Source organism: Neltuma alba, unplaced genomic scaffold (genome assembly GCF_004799145.2).
Source record: "Neltuma alba isolate B1F8T4 unplaced genomic scaffold, ASM479914v2 tig00011770_pilon, whole genome shotgun sequence".
Classification (NCBI taxonomy): domain Eukaryota; kingdom Viridiplantae; phylum Streptophyta; class Magnoliopsida; order Fabales; family Fabaceae; genus Neltuma; species Neltuma alba.
In genome coordinates this window covers 18682-34610 of record NW_021636393.1, presented here as the reverse complement: position 1 = coordinate 34610, position 15929 = coordinate 18682, and the positions used below count along the sequence as shown (strand labels likewise).

Here is a 15929-nt window from a genome sequence, read left to right as displayed (position 1 = left end):
GAGGCAGTAAACCACGTATTGCAATTGGAAATATTTCCTGCAATAGCACATGGTGATCATGGCACTTCAAACCAAATATTTTTCACTCATGAATGTTGACACACCTTGAGATATTAGATGCAAAAGCATCAGGTACTTTTAAGTTAGCCAAGAATTTGCAAAGGAATTGTTTCTTTTCAGAGGATAACGTATAAGGAGCAGGAGGCTTATAAACATCATTACCATTCTTAATCGGGTGTAAATTACTCCTAATGCCCAAATCCACCAGATCATACCTACTTTTTAATGTGTCCTTTGTCTTTCCAAGTAAATCCATCACTGTCGATACAAGATTATCAGAAACATTTCTTTCTATATGCATTACATCAAGATTATGCCGTATCAACAAATTTTTCCAATAAGGCAGTTGGAAAAAAATGCTTCTTTTCCTCCAATTATAAGCCTTACTATCTGTAGGGCGCTTTCGTTTTTGGCCTTTTCCAAATGATATATTACCCAATTGTTCTAATTGCATAAGTGCTTCATCTCCAGTTAATGGAATTGGTGGAGCTCTGAGTTCTTCTTTTCCATCAAATGATTTTGCATCTTTACGCCACGGGTGATTTTGTGGACGAAAACGCCTATGACCCATGTAAGATAACTTGCTCCTTAATGAAATGCAATGCGTGTCTTTGTGACAACAAGGGCATGTAAACTTGCCTTTAGTTGACCATCCCGAAAGATTTCCATATGCGTGAAAATCGTTTATTGTCCACAACACTGCTGCATACATAATAAAATTTGATTCAGAAAATGCATCATATGTTTGCACCCCTACTTCCCACAATTGTTTCAGCTCCTCAATCATTGGTTGTAAGTAAACATCTATTTCATTACCTGGACACTTTGGACCAAGAATAAGAAGTGTCATCATAAAGTATGGACTTTTCATGCAAAGCCATGGTGGCAAATTATATGGTACCAAAACTACAGGCCAAATACTATGATTGGCACTCATATTTCCAAAAGGTTGAAATCCATCACTTGCCAAACCTAATCTAACACTTCTTGGATCAATAGAAAAGCTAGGGTATTGTTGGTCAAAGTGTTGCCAAACAAGAGAGTCAGCTGGATGTCTCAATACACCATCATTTGTATGCTTCTCCTTATGCCACCTCATTTCTTTGGCAGTGTCTCTTGCCATATAAAGCCTTTGTAACCTAGGTGTTATCGAAAAATGCCTTAAGACTTTCTGGGAAATTTTTTTTCCTTTTTGCCTGTTCAACTTCCATCTAGGCATCTTGCACTTAGGACATGATTCTTCATTTGCATGTTCCCCCCAGTATAATATGCAATCATTTCCACAAGCATCAATTTTATGGTAATCTAAACCCAAATCACGAATTATCTTCTTAGCTTCATAGAATGAATTTGGCACTAAAGCCCCTTCTGGAAGAACATCTTTTAATAGGGCCAACAATGCATCCATAGATTTGTTGCTCCAATGGTTAAGACACTTTAATTGAAGCAATTTTACAATAAAAGACAATTTTGACATCTTCTCACAACCTGGATAAAGTTCTGTCTCTGCATCCTTTAATAAGTCGTAGAACCTTTTGGCATGCACATTAGGCTCTTCATTCTCATTTAATTCATTGTTCATATCATTCATAGAAGGGACATTATATGCATCACATACCATTCTTGTAAGGTTCTCCTCATAAGTATCATGTTCTGCTGCTGTACTTGAAGTCCCACAATTACTTTGACATCTAATAATTTCCCCATGCAAGTCCCACACCTTATAACTATCCCAAAAACCTTTACTCAATAAGTCAACCCTGACATCTCTTCTCGCTTTGAATATAACATTCATACATTGTTTACAAGGACATCGTATTTTGCTTGTCGCTCCCTTCTGAGTGAATGCCCATTCGAGAAAACCATCTACTCCTTTAATATATCTTAAGTTGCCTCTATCTTTAACATCCAACCAACTTTTATCCATTTCTATTTCATAAAAGTTGAAGATTAATATAAGATAAAAAAAACAATAAATATTAAAGTGCAAGAAATAAATAGAAATGAATAAGTTTGAGTTGCCTCTATCGGTATGCTTAGTCCTTTTTCAAACTTGAATCTACTAAACATCTTAACAACACATAATTATCAACGGAATAAAATTTTATCAAGGAGACATCATAAAAGCTGAGCACTGTACAAATATCTCCATGTCTAGCATTAACAAAAACAGAGAAAAAGGCCATTTATCAGGAGAAGAAACCAAGGTTCGGCCATGAATAAAAACTCTATCCGTCCTGACTATATATCCATCCTAACTATATATCTGATGTACTTTAAAAGGCCAAGATGTAGAAGCTTGATTTAAAATTATTCCCCACATGACAGTGTATAAACAATAAACAGACCTACTAATAGGAGTATAAACAATAAACCTCAGTTGAACCATTTATCAGGAGAAGAAACCAAGGTTCGGCCATGAATTAATATCATTGCAGCAAGCAGATTATTACAAATAATAATCAAAACAGGGGAAAGCGGTTCTAGCTTTTGATGTCATGTGAATAAAAGACAATCTAAAAGTTTAATTAAAGGAAGCAAGATCAGGGCCCATTTTGGAATGCTGAAGAGATCTAACCTGATAGGACGACAGAAGGGGACGCAACTGATCCAATGGAAAGTGAAGAATTACAACTTCCCAAAATGTTGCTAATAGATACAATCACAAAAGCTTTACACACAAGGCAAAGCAGGGATCTGTATGTGTTTGATAGCCTAGAGACTTGCAATCAGTGCCATATTCATCATGACCAACATCTACAAATTGGCAATGATATCCAACAAAGACGTGTGATACCTACAGTTACAATAGCAAGCCTCGTGAATATGATAGAATAATTGATGATCATATCATAACCAAATCTGCTATATGCTCCAAAAATCTTCATGTAGGAAACTAATGGCACCATAATTGAAGTTGAAAGAAAGAAGAAATAGCATCAATTGTAAATCAAAATAGAATCTTACCCTCATATGTTCAGCAATTTCTTTCTCATCAACATTGCATATTGTTTGTCCTTGTCACTTTCACGCATACAAACTAACATATGAGCATTTGAACACTTGATGAATTTAAAAGGAGTGTTACTAAATCCAGGATTAGTCTGTGGTAACTGTCAAAAACAGAAATGGTTAGCCATAGAAGGAGAAATATTTAAAGATTTAAGGAGACCAGACGATAGTGGCCAGCCAAAATAAAATAAATTACCTCCTCAGTACCATCTTCCTCTAATGCTTGTCGTATGCCTTCTTTTGTCACCCACTCATCATCAAATTTGTACCTAAAAGATCTAATTAGATTTTCAAGCACAAAATGCAGAAAATGATCAGGACGATTATTAACAAAAATGGAAGAAAACAATATGAGGAAAAGGGCCTACCACTTGCTGCATACCCAGGCTTACTTAGAACATAGAACAAAGGAATCAGGCATATTAAATCACCCAGTTGGATTCTATATCAAAGCTTTTAGAGAGTCTTGAGGATAAGAAAGAAAGAAGAAATAATTTCCAAATGCAAAATCAAATGATTCTAAAAAAGTAACAGCAAAACTTGTTTGAAAACCTTCAGCAAGAAAATGATTGCACATAATATTCATAAGTATTTATGGAAAGATAAAGTTTTGAGGCTACTTTTGCATCTTTTGAGCTTAAAGATGCAAAGGCATCCTTGGCAAAATTTATAGATTAAAAATTAACACATCTGTCATTTATTTGGGCCTAAAATCATTCTTTTGCAGGCTCATTCAAAGAAGATACAATTTCAATAAAAAAAATTAAATTAAAATATAAGCTTTGAGCCCACCTTCTATAAGCTTATTAGTTGACTTCTAAAGTTCACTCCTCACGCCACACACAAGCAAAATTATTTGTACATCTCATAGTCATCTATTCGAACAGCAACAATAGTTATATATATATATATATATATATATATTCACTGCAACAACTCCGTTTAATAAAATGAAAGAAGATGTAGATGTAAAATATACCTTTCTACTGCAAATCATGCCGTTATTTCATTGACGCTACCCTTAAAATTAGTCCTTCTTGCAGCTTCAAGCAGAGCTGAAACCCCAACAACTTGATTATTGGTAGGTGCTCACATTCATCACATTATATCAACATGATCGACCTAACAATTTTTAAGAACATGAAATAATCATCTCAAATAAATTTCCTTTAAATTTAGCTTAGAAATCAGTTCCTAATGAAATATTATCCTCGATCCTCATAACTATGTGAAGTTCATACTTGGCTTTAAGTAGATTTTACAAGATTTCTTCAATACCCACATATATCAATAGATTCTGACTATCACAAATCTTTTCCTACATTTTGCAAGTAGATACACGATAAAAACAAAATTAATTAAAAGTTATTCCATAAACCAAACATAACCACTCCAAGTCGTGACATTAGAAGATTTCAACAGTAAAAACATCTTTCAACAGACATATATTTCTGCAACTGAAATTGCAGAACAAGATTTTAGGAGAAAAAACAAAACAACTTGTACTCCTAAATCACGGTAAGGATTGGTCATCATGTTAGCAAGTATAACCCATTCAACCAAATAACTTCTCATCTCATTTACAACTGCAAAACTACCATTCTATGTACAATAAACAGGAGATGGTGGAAAATCCCACAGAAACAATTTTAAAAAAGAACCGAACGAACAGAGTATACGGCAATCACACGATTCTTTAACAGATCAAGCAATTTTCAGTTTCAGCAACAATCCAAAATGATCAGCAAAACTAAAATACTCCCTAGAACCTAAGCTTCAAACAAATTACTGTCAACTCACGGCACTAAGATATGCAAGACCTAAGGCATCATCGACAAAGGTGAAGAGGAAAGAGCAGAGCAGCTTCGGTGATACCCAAAAGGTGATAAAGGCAGATTCCAAGTGCCACTCAAAGATAGATAAAGAAGAAGGTGAGACCCACGAACCTGCTCGAACCCAACGCGAAGAAGAAGAACGCTAGCCCCAACTGCCACCTTGAAGACAGAACGAAGAAGGCGAGACCCGGAACCAATTCAAAGATAGAATAAGCGGAAAGCAAGACGATCAGCTCGAGACCCACTAGACCACCCACAAAGACAGATATGGAGGAATGGGGCAAGAAGAACACAGCTGATGACCGAACTACCGAAGACGGAGGGCGCGCTGATGAAAATATGGAGGGAAGGGAAATTTTTTTTTAAGTATCAACCGAGTCGGGACTGCAGCCATAGCAAACTACGGCTGCTGGTCCATTATATTATGGGCCAGACGCAATAGGCATAAAAAAAAAATTACATACAGCTTGTAGGAAAAAAAATTGCATACAACATCTGGTTAGATATATACTAGATGCTGTACCTAATATAAATAGATAATTTCTTAATTTTAGTTTGAAATAAATCAAGTTTTTAATTGTATAAAATCATTTAAAAGAAAATTTCTCATTAAAAACTATTCAGTTAGTGAAAAAGAAAAAAAAAGAATTAAAAAATATATTATTTCAATTTAAAAAATTAAAATTTTTAATGGAATTAATTAAATAAAAATGAAACCATAGTACGTAATAATGCATTTATACCTTATAGAAGAAGATGTCCTAATGTTATTATATGAAATGAAATATAATTTAAAATTATTTGGTATATTTATGGAGTTTGTTCAAAATTGAACAGAAGCCATATGTAAGCTTATGGCATCAAGTTCGAGGAGGTCAGAAGCGAAAAGTGTTGAAAGAACATACAACTTCTGTTTCCTGTATAACTGACACCAAAAGTAGAAGTTAAATTGGTATTTTGCACTAGTGAGACTTCAAAAGCGAAGAAGAAGATCGGCACACTTACAAGGATGACAGCAAGAAAGAACGCTGGAAGTCAGACGCTCAAAGCTTTTGCTGCGCAGCACTGGGGAATAAACACAAAAATGGACGGGGGGAAATATTAACCTCCACCAGGTCCCCTGTTCGAACTAGTTAGATGACAAATTATTTTTAACCTTTTTGACCCAAAATGAAAGTGTGAAAAATCAAACATGGGGATTTGTTAGATTCGAACACAGGACCTCCAGATTAGAATAAACAGACCTGGCTAGTTAGGACAACGAATTTGATTGAAACCATCAGTGAACAGAAAATATATATACATATAATATGCAACAGTATATGTTATACAAAATTTAATTAATCACATTTTAAATAAAAAATATAAATAGTAATAATATTTAATTAACTATATACACGATTTTATTATCTATATCTCTCACACATTTTTAATTAATTATATTATCTCCTTCAATAATTTTATTTCTCAATCCTCTCATACATATGTTCATCATCAAATATGATTATGTTAATTAAGTAAGCTCACACTAATTTAATTATAATAATCTCTCTCATATATTTAATTATGTTATCTCTTTCAATTATAATATCCTTCTCTCTCTCTCTCCCACACACACACACTATCTCTCTTCCAATAATATTTACATCTACCTCTCACACACACACTCTATCCTTCACTACTTTCCCCATCACTCAAACTTGCTTACTTTCTCATGCATGTCTCCATCTCATTTCTCTCCCATGCACAATGTTTTTCTATTCCATCTCTCAAATATTTGGATATAGTATATGCCTTTTATACAAACTCCAAACTTTCTTCCTCTCCCTTTCTCTCTCAAACACCACATTATCTTCCTTTTAGTCTCTCTCTAACACAAAGATTTTTAAAACAACATTAATTATCAAAGTTACTTAATTACACAAATAAAAGATTATAATATAAAATTTTTACAAAAAATTAAAAAAAATGTGCAAAAACTTTCAGCGGTGACTTTGAAAGCATGCTTCAGCGGCGACACAATGTGTCGCCGCTGAAAGGAGATTCAGCGGCGACAAAATGTCGTCGCTGAAAGTCGCTTCAGTGGCGATATAAATTGTCGCCACTGGAAGAAGATTCAGCAGCGACTTTTGGTCGCCGCTGAAAAGACATTCAGCGGCGACTCTAATGTTGCCACTGAAAGTATACACTTTCAGCGGTGACAACTTTTGTCGCCACTGAAAGTTGAAGCTACAGCGGCGACAATGAAAAGTCGCCGCCGTAACTATCACTTTTGGCGGCGACATTTTTGTCGCCGCAAAAGGACCTGACTTTCAGCGGCGACACTTCTTGTCGCCGCTGAAAGTCATATTTTCAGCGGCGACTTCATTTGTGGCCGCTGAAAGTCGTCACTGAAAGTTTAATTTTTTGTAGTGTGTGTACATATAAGCGGCGATCCTTCAGATACCGCACTCAATATTTACTAGGACTAAGCAAGGAAAGGGAGGACGCATCGGTATTATTTTGTGGCGCTTCACCCTGGCCATGACCATCAGGAGGAGGAAGATGACGACTTTTTTTTGGGGGGGGGGGAATGACGGTGCAGAATTTGAATAGATAATGATATGACATGATGACTTTTGAAATTTAGAAATATTATGTTATATAAGCTGAAAAAATTAAGGGGAGGGAAATAAAAGGGTGGTTTCTTCAACTCCCCAATAAACTTACTCTAGATCGGTCCTTTGATATAATTGATGAAGATAAGGGTCGTTTAAACCAGATTTTCAAGGAGCCGATGTAAAGAGAACTTTAAATACTATTTCGATCCTTAATATAAAAACTAATTTGATTTTTTTATTCTAAATATAAGATCTCAATCACTTTGTCTCTTATATTTATTTTTTTCCCCAAGGCAGTCATTATAATAATAATAGTTATAGGTAATACACTTAATTAGCAAGAATATTTTAAGTAAGATAACACCTATTTATTACAAATAATTAACTTAACAAATTTTTTTAATTTACTTAAATAGTCAACCAGTTCTTATATTAAGGACAAAAGGTAGTATTATTTTTAAATTTATTTTTTAATTATTTATATTAACTTCTAGAGTTGATACGAAGATGTCCAGTCTTCACAAAAAAAAAAAAAAAGGAAGAAGATGTCCAGTATAAATAATCTTCGTTATATTGTATATGTAAAGAACCGGTGCAAAACATGTACCGATCCCATTTGGAATCCTTCAAATCCCAGTACTCAAGGCATCCCTTCTTGTCCACTAACTTTGGCATCAAGGGTCCCTTGGATTTGTGCGTGGAAAGTGATTCTCCTATGAATTTTCCCCATTAATATATGTATCATTACCATTAGTTTTAGCGACCTCTTTCGTCATTTGCTGGTTTTAAAAAAAAAAAAAGACCTCTTTCTTCGTTTTTTTTGGCCATTTTCTCTTTTTAATACCAAAGAGAAAGAAACGTTTTCACTTATTGTCTGCAATTTGAGTTGAACTGAATTTTTGTTTTTTGTTACTATATCTCGTGTCCTAATATAAAGGCTAGTAGAAGAATTGAATTTACCTTAAATATGATACATCAATCTATGTTGTCTTCCTCATTTATCCAAACTATACTTATTGATTACATATGTTAACGAAGTTTGCATTAAAATGTGGTTTCAATCCAAATGATTTAAGAGAGCATTTTAACAAAATCAACATATATTTTTGACAAATAATAAATTTAACTATTTTTCGTAGTCTACTCAAATTAGTTAAATAGATCTTATATTAAGAACGAGAGTTAGTATAATATAAGGACCAAACAATAGTGCGATATTTGATTGGTACATTTAGCAAAATCAATACGATGTACCACATCCATTTTCGCCACTGCCTCAGTGCCTTCCTGTCAATCTTCCGTTTCATTACCATCCCCTTGAATGAGATACATCCCACCACACCTTTATCCTTATATGGTTTCCCCACTAAAGATAAAACTAGAATGAAAAATCATATAAAGAATGATAAAAGCTTAATTTAGCCTTTTATAAAATTATTTTTGTATAGAATAGTGAAATTAATTATTTAGCTTAAAATTAATTTAATTTAATAAATTTAAATATTTTACAAACATAAAAAGAAAATACTTAGATCATATCCCTTACTTTTATTAGCTTAAGTTCTCTAATCATACATGACTATTTGTCTTTTATTTTTATATGAATTTATAGTTTAATCATAATATTCTAGAATTAGGACACATAACCGTGTGTAATTAAAAATTTAACATAATAAATATAAGAGATTTGATTTAAATATTGTCTTTTATGCATTCAAATGATCTATGTGTAAATTGAAAAACAAAATATTTATTCATTTATTTATTTATTAGAAAACACTAGATCTCCGTGGTTTACTTTTCAACAAGTCGTCTTGAGGTCTTTGCTTTAAATATTGTCTTTTTTTTTTTTTTTTGTGTTGCAATTTTACCTAGATTGGAGATTGATAAACTCAATGGTAGAAAAGTTGTAGATTCTAAGTTAAGAAAGGTTGAGATGATATTGGGCTCAAATTTTTTGTAAACACTTTGAGATATTCTAAAATTATTTGAAATACATTTTAGTCAAACATTATCATCAATTATTTATATTAGATTCGCTTGGCATTCAAGAGCAGGTGAATTTGATAATCAATAAAAATCTCTACAACTTAAGAAAAGTTTATACGAGTCATTTGCATTAGTTTTAGCACATGTCCCATTTCAGTTACAGATTGTATAACTGATTGAGTGTCAGGAAAGGATTGTTAGCTTATAAATATCCCTTAATTGGAATTTCTGTGTTCTGTTGAGGAAATAATACACACATGCTTCTCTCTCTCTCTCTATGCTACATAACAATTTGGCATCAAAGTTGACTTTCCAGCCACACCACTATCATGCTGGAAATAAGATCTGGTGAATGGATCGATGATCTTGAGCATCATTTGGACTTGCACGCTGGTGCCATGGAGTCTAATCGTGTCCAATTGGAATGAAACTCCTTAGATATAGATGAACTGAAGACTTGGGTGCTATTCTTACACAGTAAGGCTGTCCAATTACTTTTCCCAGCAAGCTTCTTAGTCCTAAAAAACAGTCATTATCTGCTTATGAACGTGAACCTACAGCAATTATATTTCCTGTACAACAACAGAGGTCTTCCTTGGTTGGCTCTATTTTTACTACAAGGACAGATCATTTACCCTTGAAGCATTTGTTAAAGCAGCAATCAATATCGTCAGATCAATTTAAGTGGCTTAACAAGTTATGGGAACTAACTTATGAGAGTATAGTAAAGGGAAAGATAATGAAGCTGTGAATGCCCTTTATCGTCAATTTGATGTTTACTTAGCTATAAATTAGTTCTTAGAACTTAATTACATACTAAAGTGAAACAAACATGGGTTATTAGTGATCATGTGCATCAACTTATTAAAGATTTAGAGCTTGATCCTACTTCTCGGTCCAAGTATACATGGCTACAACAATTGTTAAAGCGGAATAGAAAATTGGTAGTGGGTATTGATCACTCGTTACGACATGACTTGCTTTCTTTCTTTTATTCAGATCATACAGCAGGACACTCTAGCACCGCTACTACTTATAAAAGGCTTGCCTTTGTTTTTTATTGAAAAGGAATGTAGCATGATGTGAAAGAGTTTATTAGTTCATGTTCTACTTGTTAGCATTTTAAATCTGAACATGTTGCTTCACTTGGGTTGTTACAACCTTGGTCTATTCTAAATCATGTGTGGTCTGAGTTTTCTATGAATTTTATTAGTGGCTTGCCTCTCTTATATTCTAAAATAGTCATTTTGGCAGTTGTTGATAGACTTAACAAAGCTGCACATTTCATGCCACTTAAACATCCATTTTTAGTTTCAGATGTAGCTCGTCTCTTTCTTGATAATATTGTTAAACTTCACAAGTTTTCCAAGTCCATTGTGACTAATTGTGATCCCTTTTTTTTTATGGGAAATTTTGGAAAGAACTCTTTTTGCTCTATGGTGTTAAGTTGAATTACTATTCAGCCTATCATCCACAATCAGAAGGCCAAACTGAGGTTCTAAATCATTTCCTTGAATGTTACTTAAGGCGTGTGACTAGTGACTTTACAAAGTAATGGGTTTATTGGCTTTCTTTGGTTGCACCATGGTATAATACTACTTACCATTCTTTTATAGGCCTGATTCCATTTGAGGCGGTTTATGGTGTCCCTTCATCAATTCATTTATGTTATCTACTTAAAGATTCATCAAATGATCTTGTTGATCACCTGTGCATGTCCAGTGAGACAAACATTCAGGTGTTAAAAGACATACTCTTGAAAGCTCAGCATCGCATGATCCTGCAAGTCAATAAGCATCATGTTGAAAGGAAATTTTCGATGGGAGACATTGTCTATATTAAGTTCCACCCCTTTCATAGAAATTTAATCTATAATTCTGCATTATATAAGCTTGCTACCTGTTATTTTGAACCATTTGAAGTCATTAAACGAGTTGGGAAGGTTGCTTATGAACTTAAACTTCCCCTTGAAACGAAAGTGCATCTAGTCTTTCATGTTTCATTGTTCAAGAAATGTGTTAGTCAAGGCCTTCCAGTTGCTATGTCATTGCCTATTATAAATGTTGAGGGTCAATTTTCTCTTGAACTTGAGTGTATTCTTTGCCATAAGCTTGTCAAGTGTGGTTCATTGTCTAGTTTTGGTTCATTGGAATCATAGTAGACCTAGGGACACTACTTGGGAGGATCTTTCCTTCCTGAAACAACAGTTTCCCACATTTGATTGTTCTGCTTCACCATCCAACATCATCCTTATGGACAAGGATATTCTTTAGGTGGGGTGTAAATGATACGAGTTAGTTGGATTAGTTTTAGCACATATCCTATTTTAGTTACAGATTTGACAGCAAAGAAGGCAACGAAACGATCAAAACCCGGGTACGAAGCTGGGTAGAGGAAGAGCCGAAGGAATTTCCGGCCGGGAGAGACAGGGAATGATTATGAGAACTGAGAGCGAGAGATACGAGCCGTGGTGTAGGGGACTTGCGGGGCAGAAGGAGATTAAGTGCCGTAGCTGGAACAGATTCGTCTTGTTTGGATAAGAACTTTGAATCGTTGTCTCCGGTCCATGTCCGACCATTTCCCGTGGAGCTGCCGGAGCTGCCATAGTTAATGCTTAAAAGATCATCGGGGGTGTAAAAAGAAGCAAGTGTGGAAGCGTAAAGCAGGGGAAAACAGAGGAAGAAGATGGTCCATGACGACACAGAAGTCGTATGATTGAAGCTTATGTTTGGGCGAAGAAGACGAAGTTTGGTCCTCATGGAGGTAAATTCGACTGAGACAAAATAGAAACAAAAAGAAGATTAGCACCTGTAATTGCCATGAATGGTAGTAGTTTGCTGGAAGCCGCCCGCGATGGTAAACGCTCAAGTCTACGCAAAAGAACAAAGCACTGGACAGTACACTTGACCTGATCAACAATGGGTGCCAGCCGTAGGGGATTGGAAAAATGGATAATGAGACAATTAATAAATTTACAAAAAAAGAAATGGTTATTTTGAATGGCCTTGACAGGCCAGGAAAAAAAGAAGTGAGCCTGTTTGGTCTTGGATTGAATTGAATGGGAAATTAAGGTAGGAAAGAGACATACCCTTCAATGCATTAAACTAAAGCCATCCATCGCACTCTTCTAGAAGTTGAAGATGCTTAGCCTTAGCTTTCTTCAAGAGCTTGATCAAGCTTGCAATGAATCCCATCAATGGCGACGACTTCAATGGAGGAGACAAACTGAGAAGAAGTGGGCACAGCTGAGGAGCTTAGTGATGGGGATAAGAACGTGAATTCTAAAGAGAATGGCGTGAAGTGACGATGGATGCGGATGAATGGAAAGGGAATGAGGGAACACGTGGATGCGGTGATGAATCAAAAAAGGGTACTGGATATTCTAGTGAGTGGTGGATCAAAAAGAGAAAAGCAAGAAGGAAGAAGGAAAGAAACTGAAGTCGAAAAATCAATGGAAATAGTCATGGATTATTTTGTTGGCGACTTACAACCGACTAACACTGAACACTTTTCTTATTTCTTTTAAAAGAGGGCGAGGTTAATTGTGTGTTGGAACATTTACGAAGGGTGTGGTAGCTAGGTGTGAGTTATATGGCAGAAAATATATAATTATCTGATTAGAACCTATTTAACTAATTTAAATAGATTAATAATGTTAGTTAAATTAGTTAATATGGTATGTTTTTTTTAAAATATCCTAAGTATTTTTTTTAATTTCCTCATTTCTTCTCCTACTTGATTATTGTTAGGAGAATATCAATAGAATTTATTTAGAATAAAATTAATAGATATATGATATAGGTTTTACACATAAAATCAACATTAACTCTTTAACTCACTAATTAGATTCTACGTTAATAACAAGAGAAGTAGAAGGCAGTGGATTATTCGAATTAACCCAAAAAAGGAGCCATGGGTAAGGGTAACCCAAAAAAGGAGCCATGGATAGGGGGAGACGTGGAGGTTCAAGAATAAATGGGTACTAACTCCAATCTTTAATATAAAAACTAGTTAATTAATTTAAGTAGATTAAAAAAATAGTTTAATTAGTTATTTATAATAAATATGTGTTACTTTCCTAAAATATCCTTGTTAATCAAATATATTTGGTTAGAACTATTATTATTACAAAGACCACCATAAAAAATAATAGATAAATATAAAAAATAAAGTAGATTGAGATTTTATATTTATAATCAGAATAAAAATCAAACAAACTATTAAAAACTGAAAGTAAGAGTATTAATTAAAAATGAACGGTTTCGGGGTTTGGTTTGTTATAAAGCTGGAAGAATCTGGATATGGATAGGGGCGTTAATTGACTGATGGAGGTGGAGGGGGATCCAGGGAGGTTCAATTAACGTTAGTGGGAAACTGGAATTAAAATAAAAATGAAAGCTAGAGGCAGAAGTCAACCTTTCTTTCTTTTGTCAGGTTAAAAAAAAGGTCTTTTTTTTGTTTTGAAAGAAGAAGAATGGAAATTAAAAGCATGGAAACTTATCCCAAAAAAAAATTAAAAAGATGGAAAATAGGAATGAAGGAGAGCAGGATTGGAACCAAATGCAAATTTTTTTTTTTTGGTTATCGAAGAAATTATATTATAATAAAATCTTGGTGATGTTTAGGATGTAGCACTCATCACTATGATGAGATCTGAACCATTAAAAAAATTTAACGGTCTAAATTTAACCTGGAGTCTACAACTTTTCTACCCTTGAGTTTATCAATCTTTAATCTAGGTAAAATTACAAAAAAAAAAAAAAAACCTTTGAGAATTTCAAAATCCCAGATCACAAATTCTCACAAAAAATTTGTTGTCATTTGCAAATTAATTCTTGTCAAAACTAGTTAAAGTACTATCATGATTCCTAATATGAGATTTTATATTAGATTAGCTTGGCACTCAAGAGCAGGTGAATTTGGTAACCAATAAAAATTTCTATAACTTAAGAAAGGTTGATGCGAGTCAGTTGCATTAGTTTTAGCATGTGTCCCGTTTTATTTACAAATTGTATAACTGATTGAGTGTTGGTAAGAAATTATTAGTCTATAAATATCCCTTAATTGTAATTTCTATGTTCTATTGAGGAAATAATACACATATGCTCTTCTCTCTATGTGTTGCATAACATTTTGGCATTAGAGTTGACTTTCCGACAGCACCACCATCATGCCGAAAACAGGATTTGGTATACGGATCGATGATCTTGAGCATCATTTTGACTTGCACACCACTGCCATAGAGTGTAATCGTGTCCAATTGGAACGAAACTCCTTAGATATAAGTGAACTGAAGACTTAGGCACTATTCTTACATAGCAAGGCCACCCAATTACTTTTGCCAGCAAGCCTCTTAGTCCTTGAAAACAATCACTATTTGTTTAGGAACTAAACTTATGGCAGTTATATTTGCTGTACAGCAATAGAGATCTTCCTTAGTTGGCTCTGTTTTTACTATCAAGACAGATCATTTACCCTTGAAGCATTTGTTAAAGCAGAAATCAATGTCACCGAATTAATTTAAGTTGCCCAATAAGTTATGGGGACTGACTTATGAGATTGAGTATGCGAAAGGGAAAGACAATAAATTCATGGATGCCCTCTGTTGCCAATTTCATGTTTCATCAGCTGCAATATCAATTCCTATGACTGAATTACATACTAAAGTGAAACAAACATAGGTTATTGATGATCATGCGCAGCAACTTATTAAAGATTTAGATAGCTGGATCCTACTTCTTGTCCCAAGTATACGTGGCAGTAACAATTGTTGAAGTGGAATGGAAAATTGGTAGTGGTCATTGATCACTTATTATGACATGACTTGCTTTCTTTCCTTCATTCAGATCCTATGGGAGGACAATCTGGTACCACTGCTACTTATGAAAGGCTTGCTTTGTCTTTTATTGGAAAGGAATGTAGCATGATGTGAGGGGGTTTATTAGTTTATGTTCTACTTGTCAGCATTTTAAATCTAAACATGTTGCTTTACCTGGGTTGTTAGAACCTTTATCTATTCCAGATTATGTGTGGTCTGAGCTTTCTATGAATTTAATTAGTGGCTTGCTTCTCTCACATTCTAAAATAATTATTTTGGCAGCTGTTGATAGAATTAGCAAAGTTGCACATTTCATGCCACTTAAACATCCATTTTTAGCATCAAATGTAGTTCTCCTCTTTCTTGATAATATTGTCGAACTTCATGAGTTTCCCAAGTCCATTGTGATTGATCATGATCCTCTTTTTTGTGGAAAATTCTGGAAGGAAATCTTTCAGCTCTATGGTGTTAAGTTGATTACTCTTCAGCCTATCATGCACAGTCAGATGCTGAGGTTTTGAATCGCTACCTCGAATGTTACTTAAGGTGTATGACTAGTGACTTTCCAAAGCAATGGGTTCATTAGCTTTCTTTGGCTGAACTATGGTATAATAC

General features: G+C 34.3%; 1 protein-coding gene across 1 annotated transcript; it reads right to left on the bottom strand.

Moving 5' to 3' along the window:
- Positions 1-82: 82 nt before the first annotated feature.
- LOC114717701 (uncharacterized) lies at positions 83-1681 on the bottom strand. The gene has a single exon (XM_028902898.1). The coding sequence runs from the start codon at positions 1679-1681 to the stop codon at positions 83-85; it is 1599 nt and encodes a 532-aa protein (XP_028758731.1).
- Between the last annotated feature and the right edge of the window lie 14248 nt (positions 1682-15929).

Excerpts from the sequence above, each read along its gene's own strand:
- LOC114717701 (XM_028902898.1), bottom strand. The coding sequence starts at position 1,681 with ATGGTATGTGATGCATATAATGTCCCTTCTATGAATGATATGAACAAT.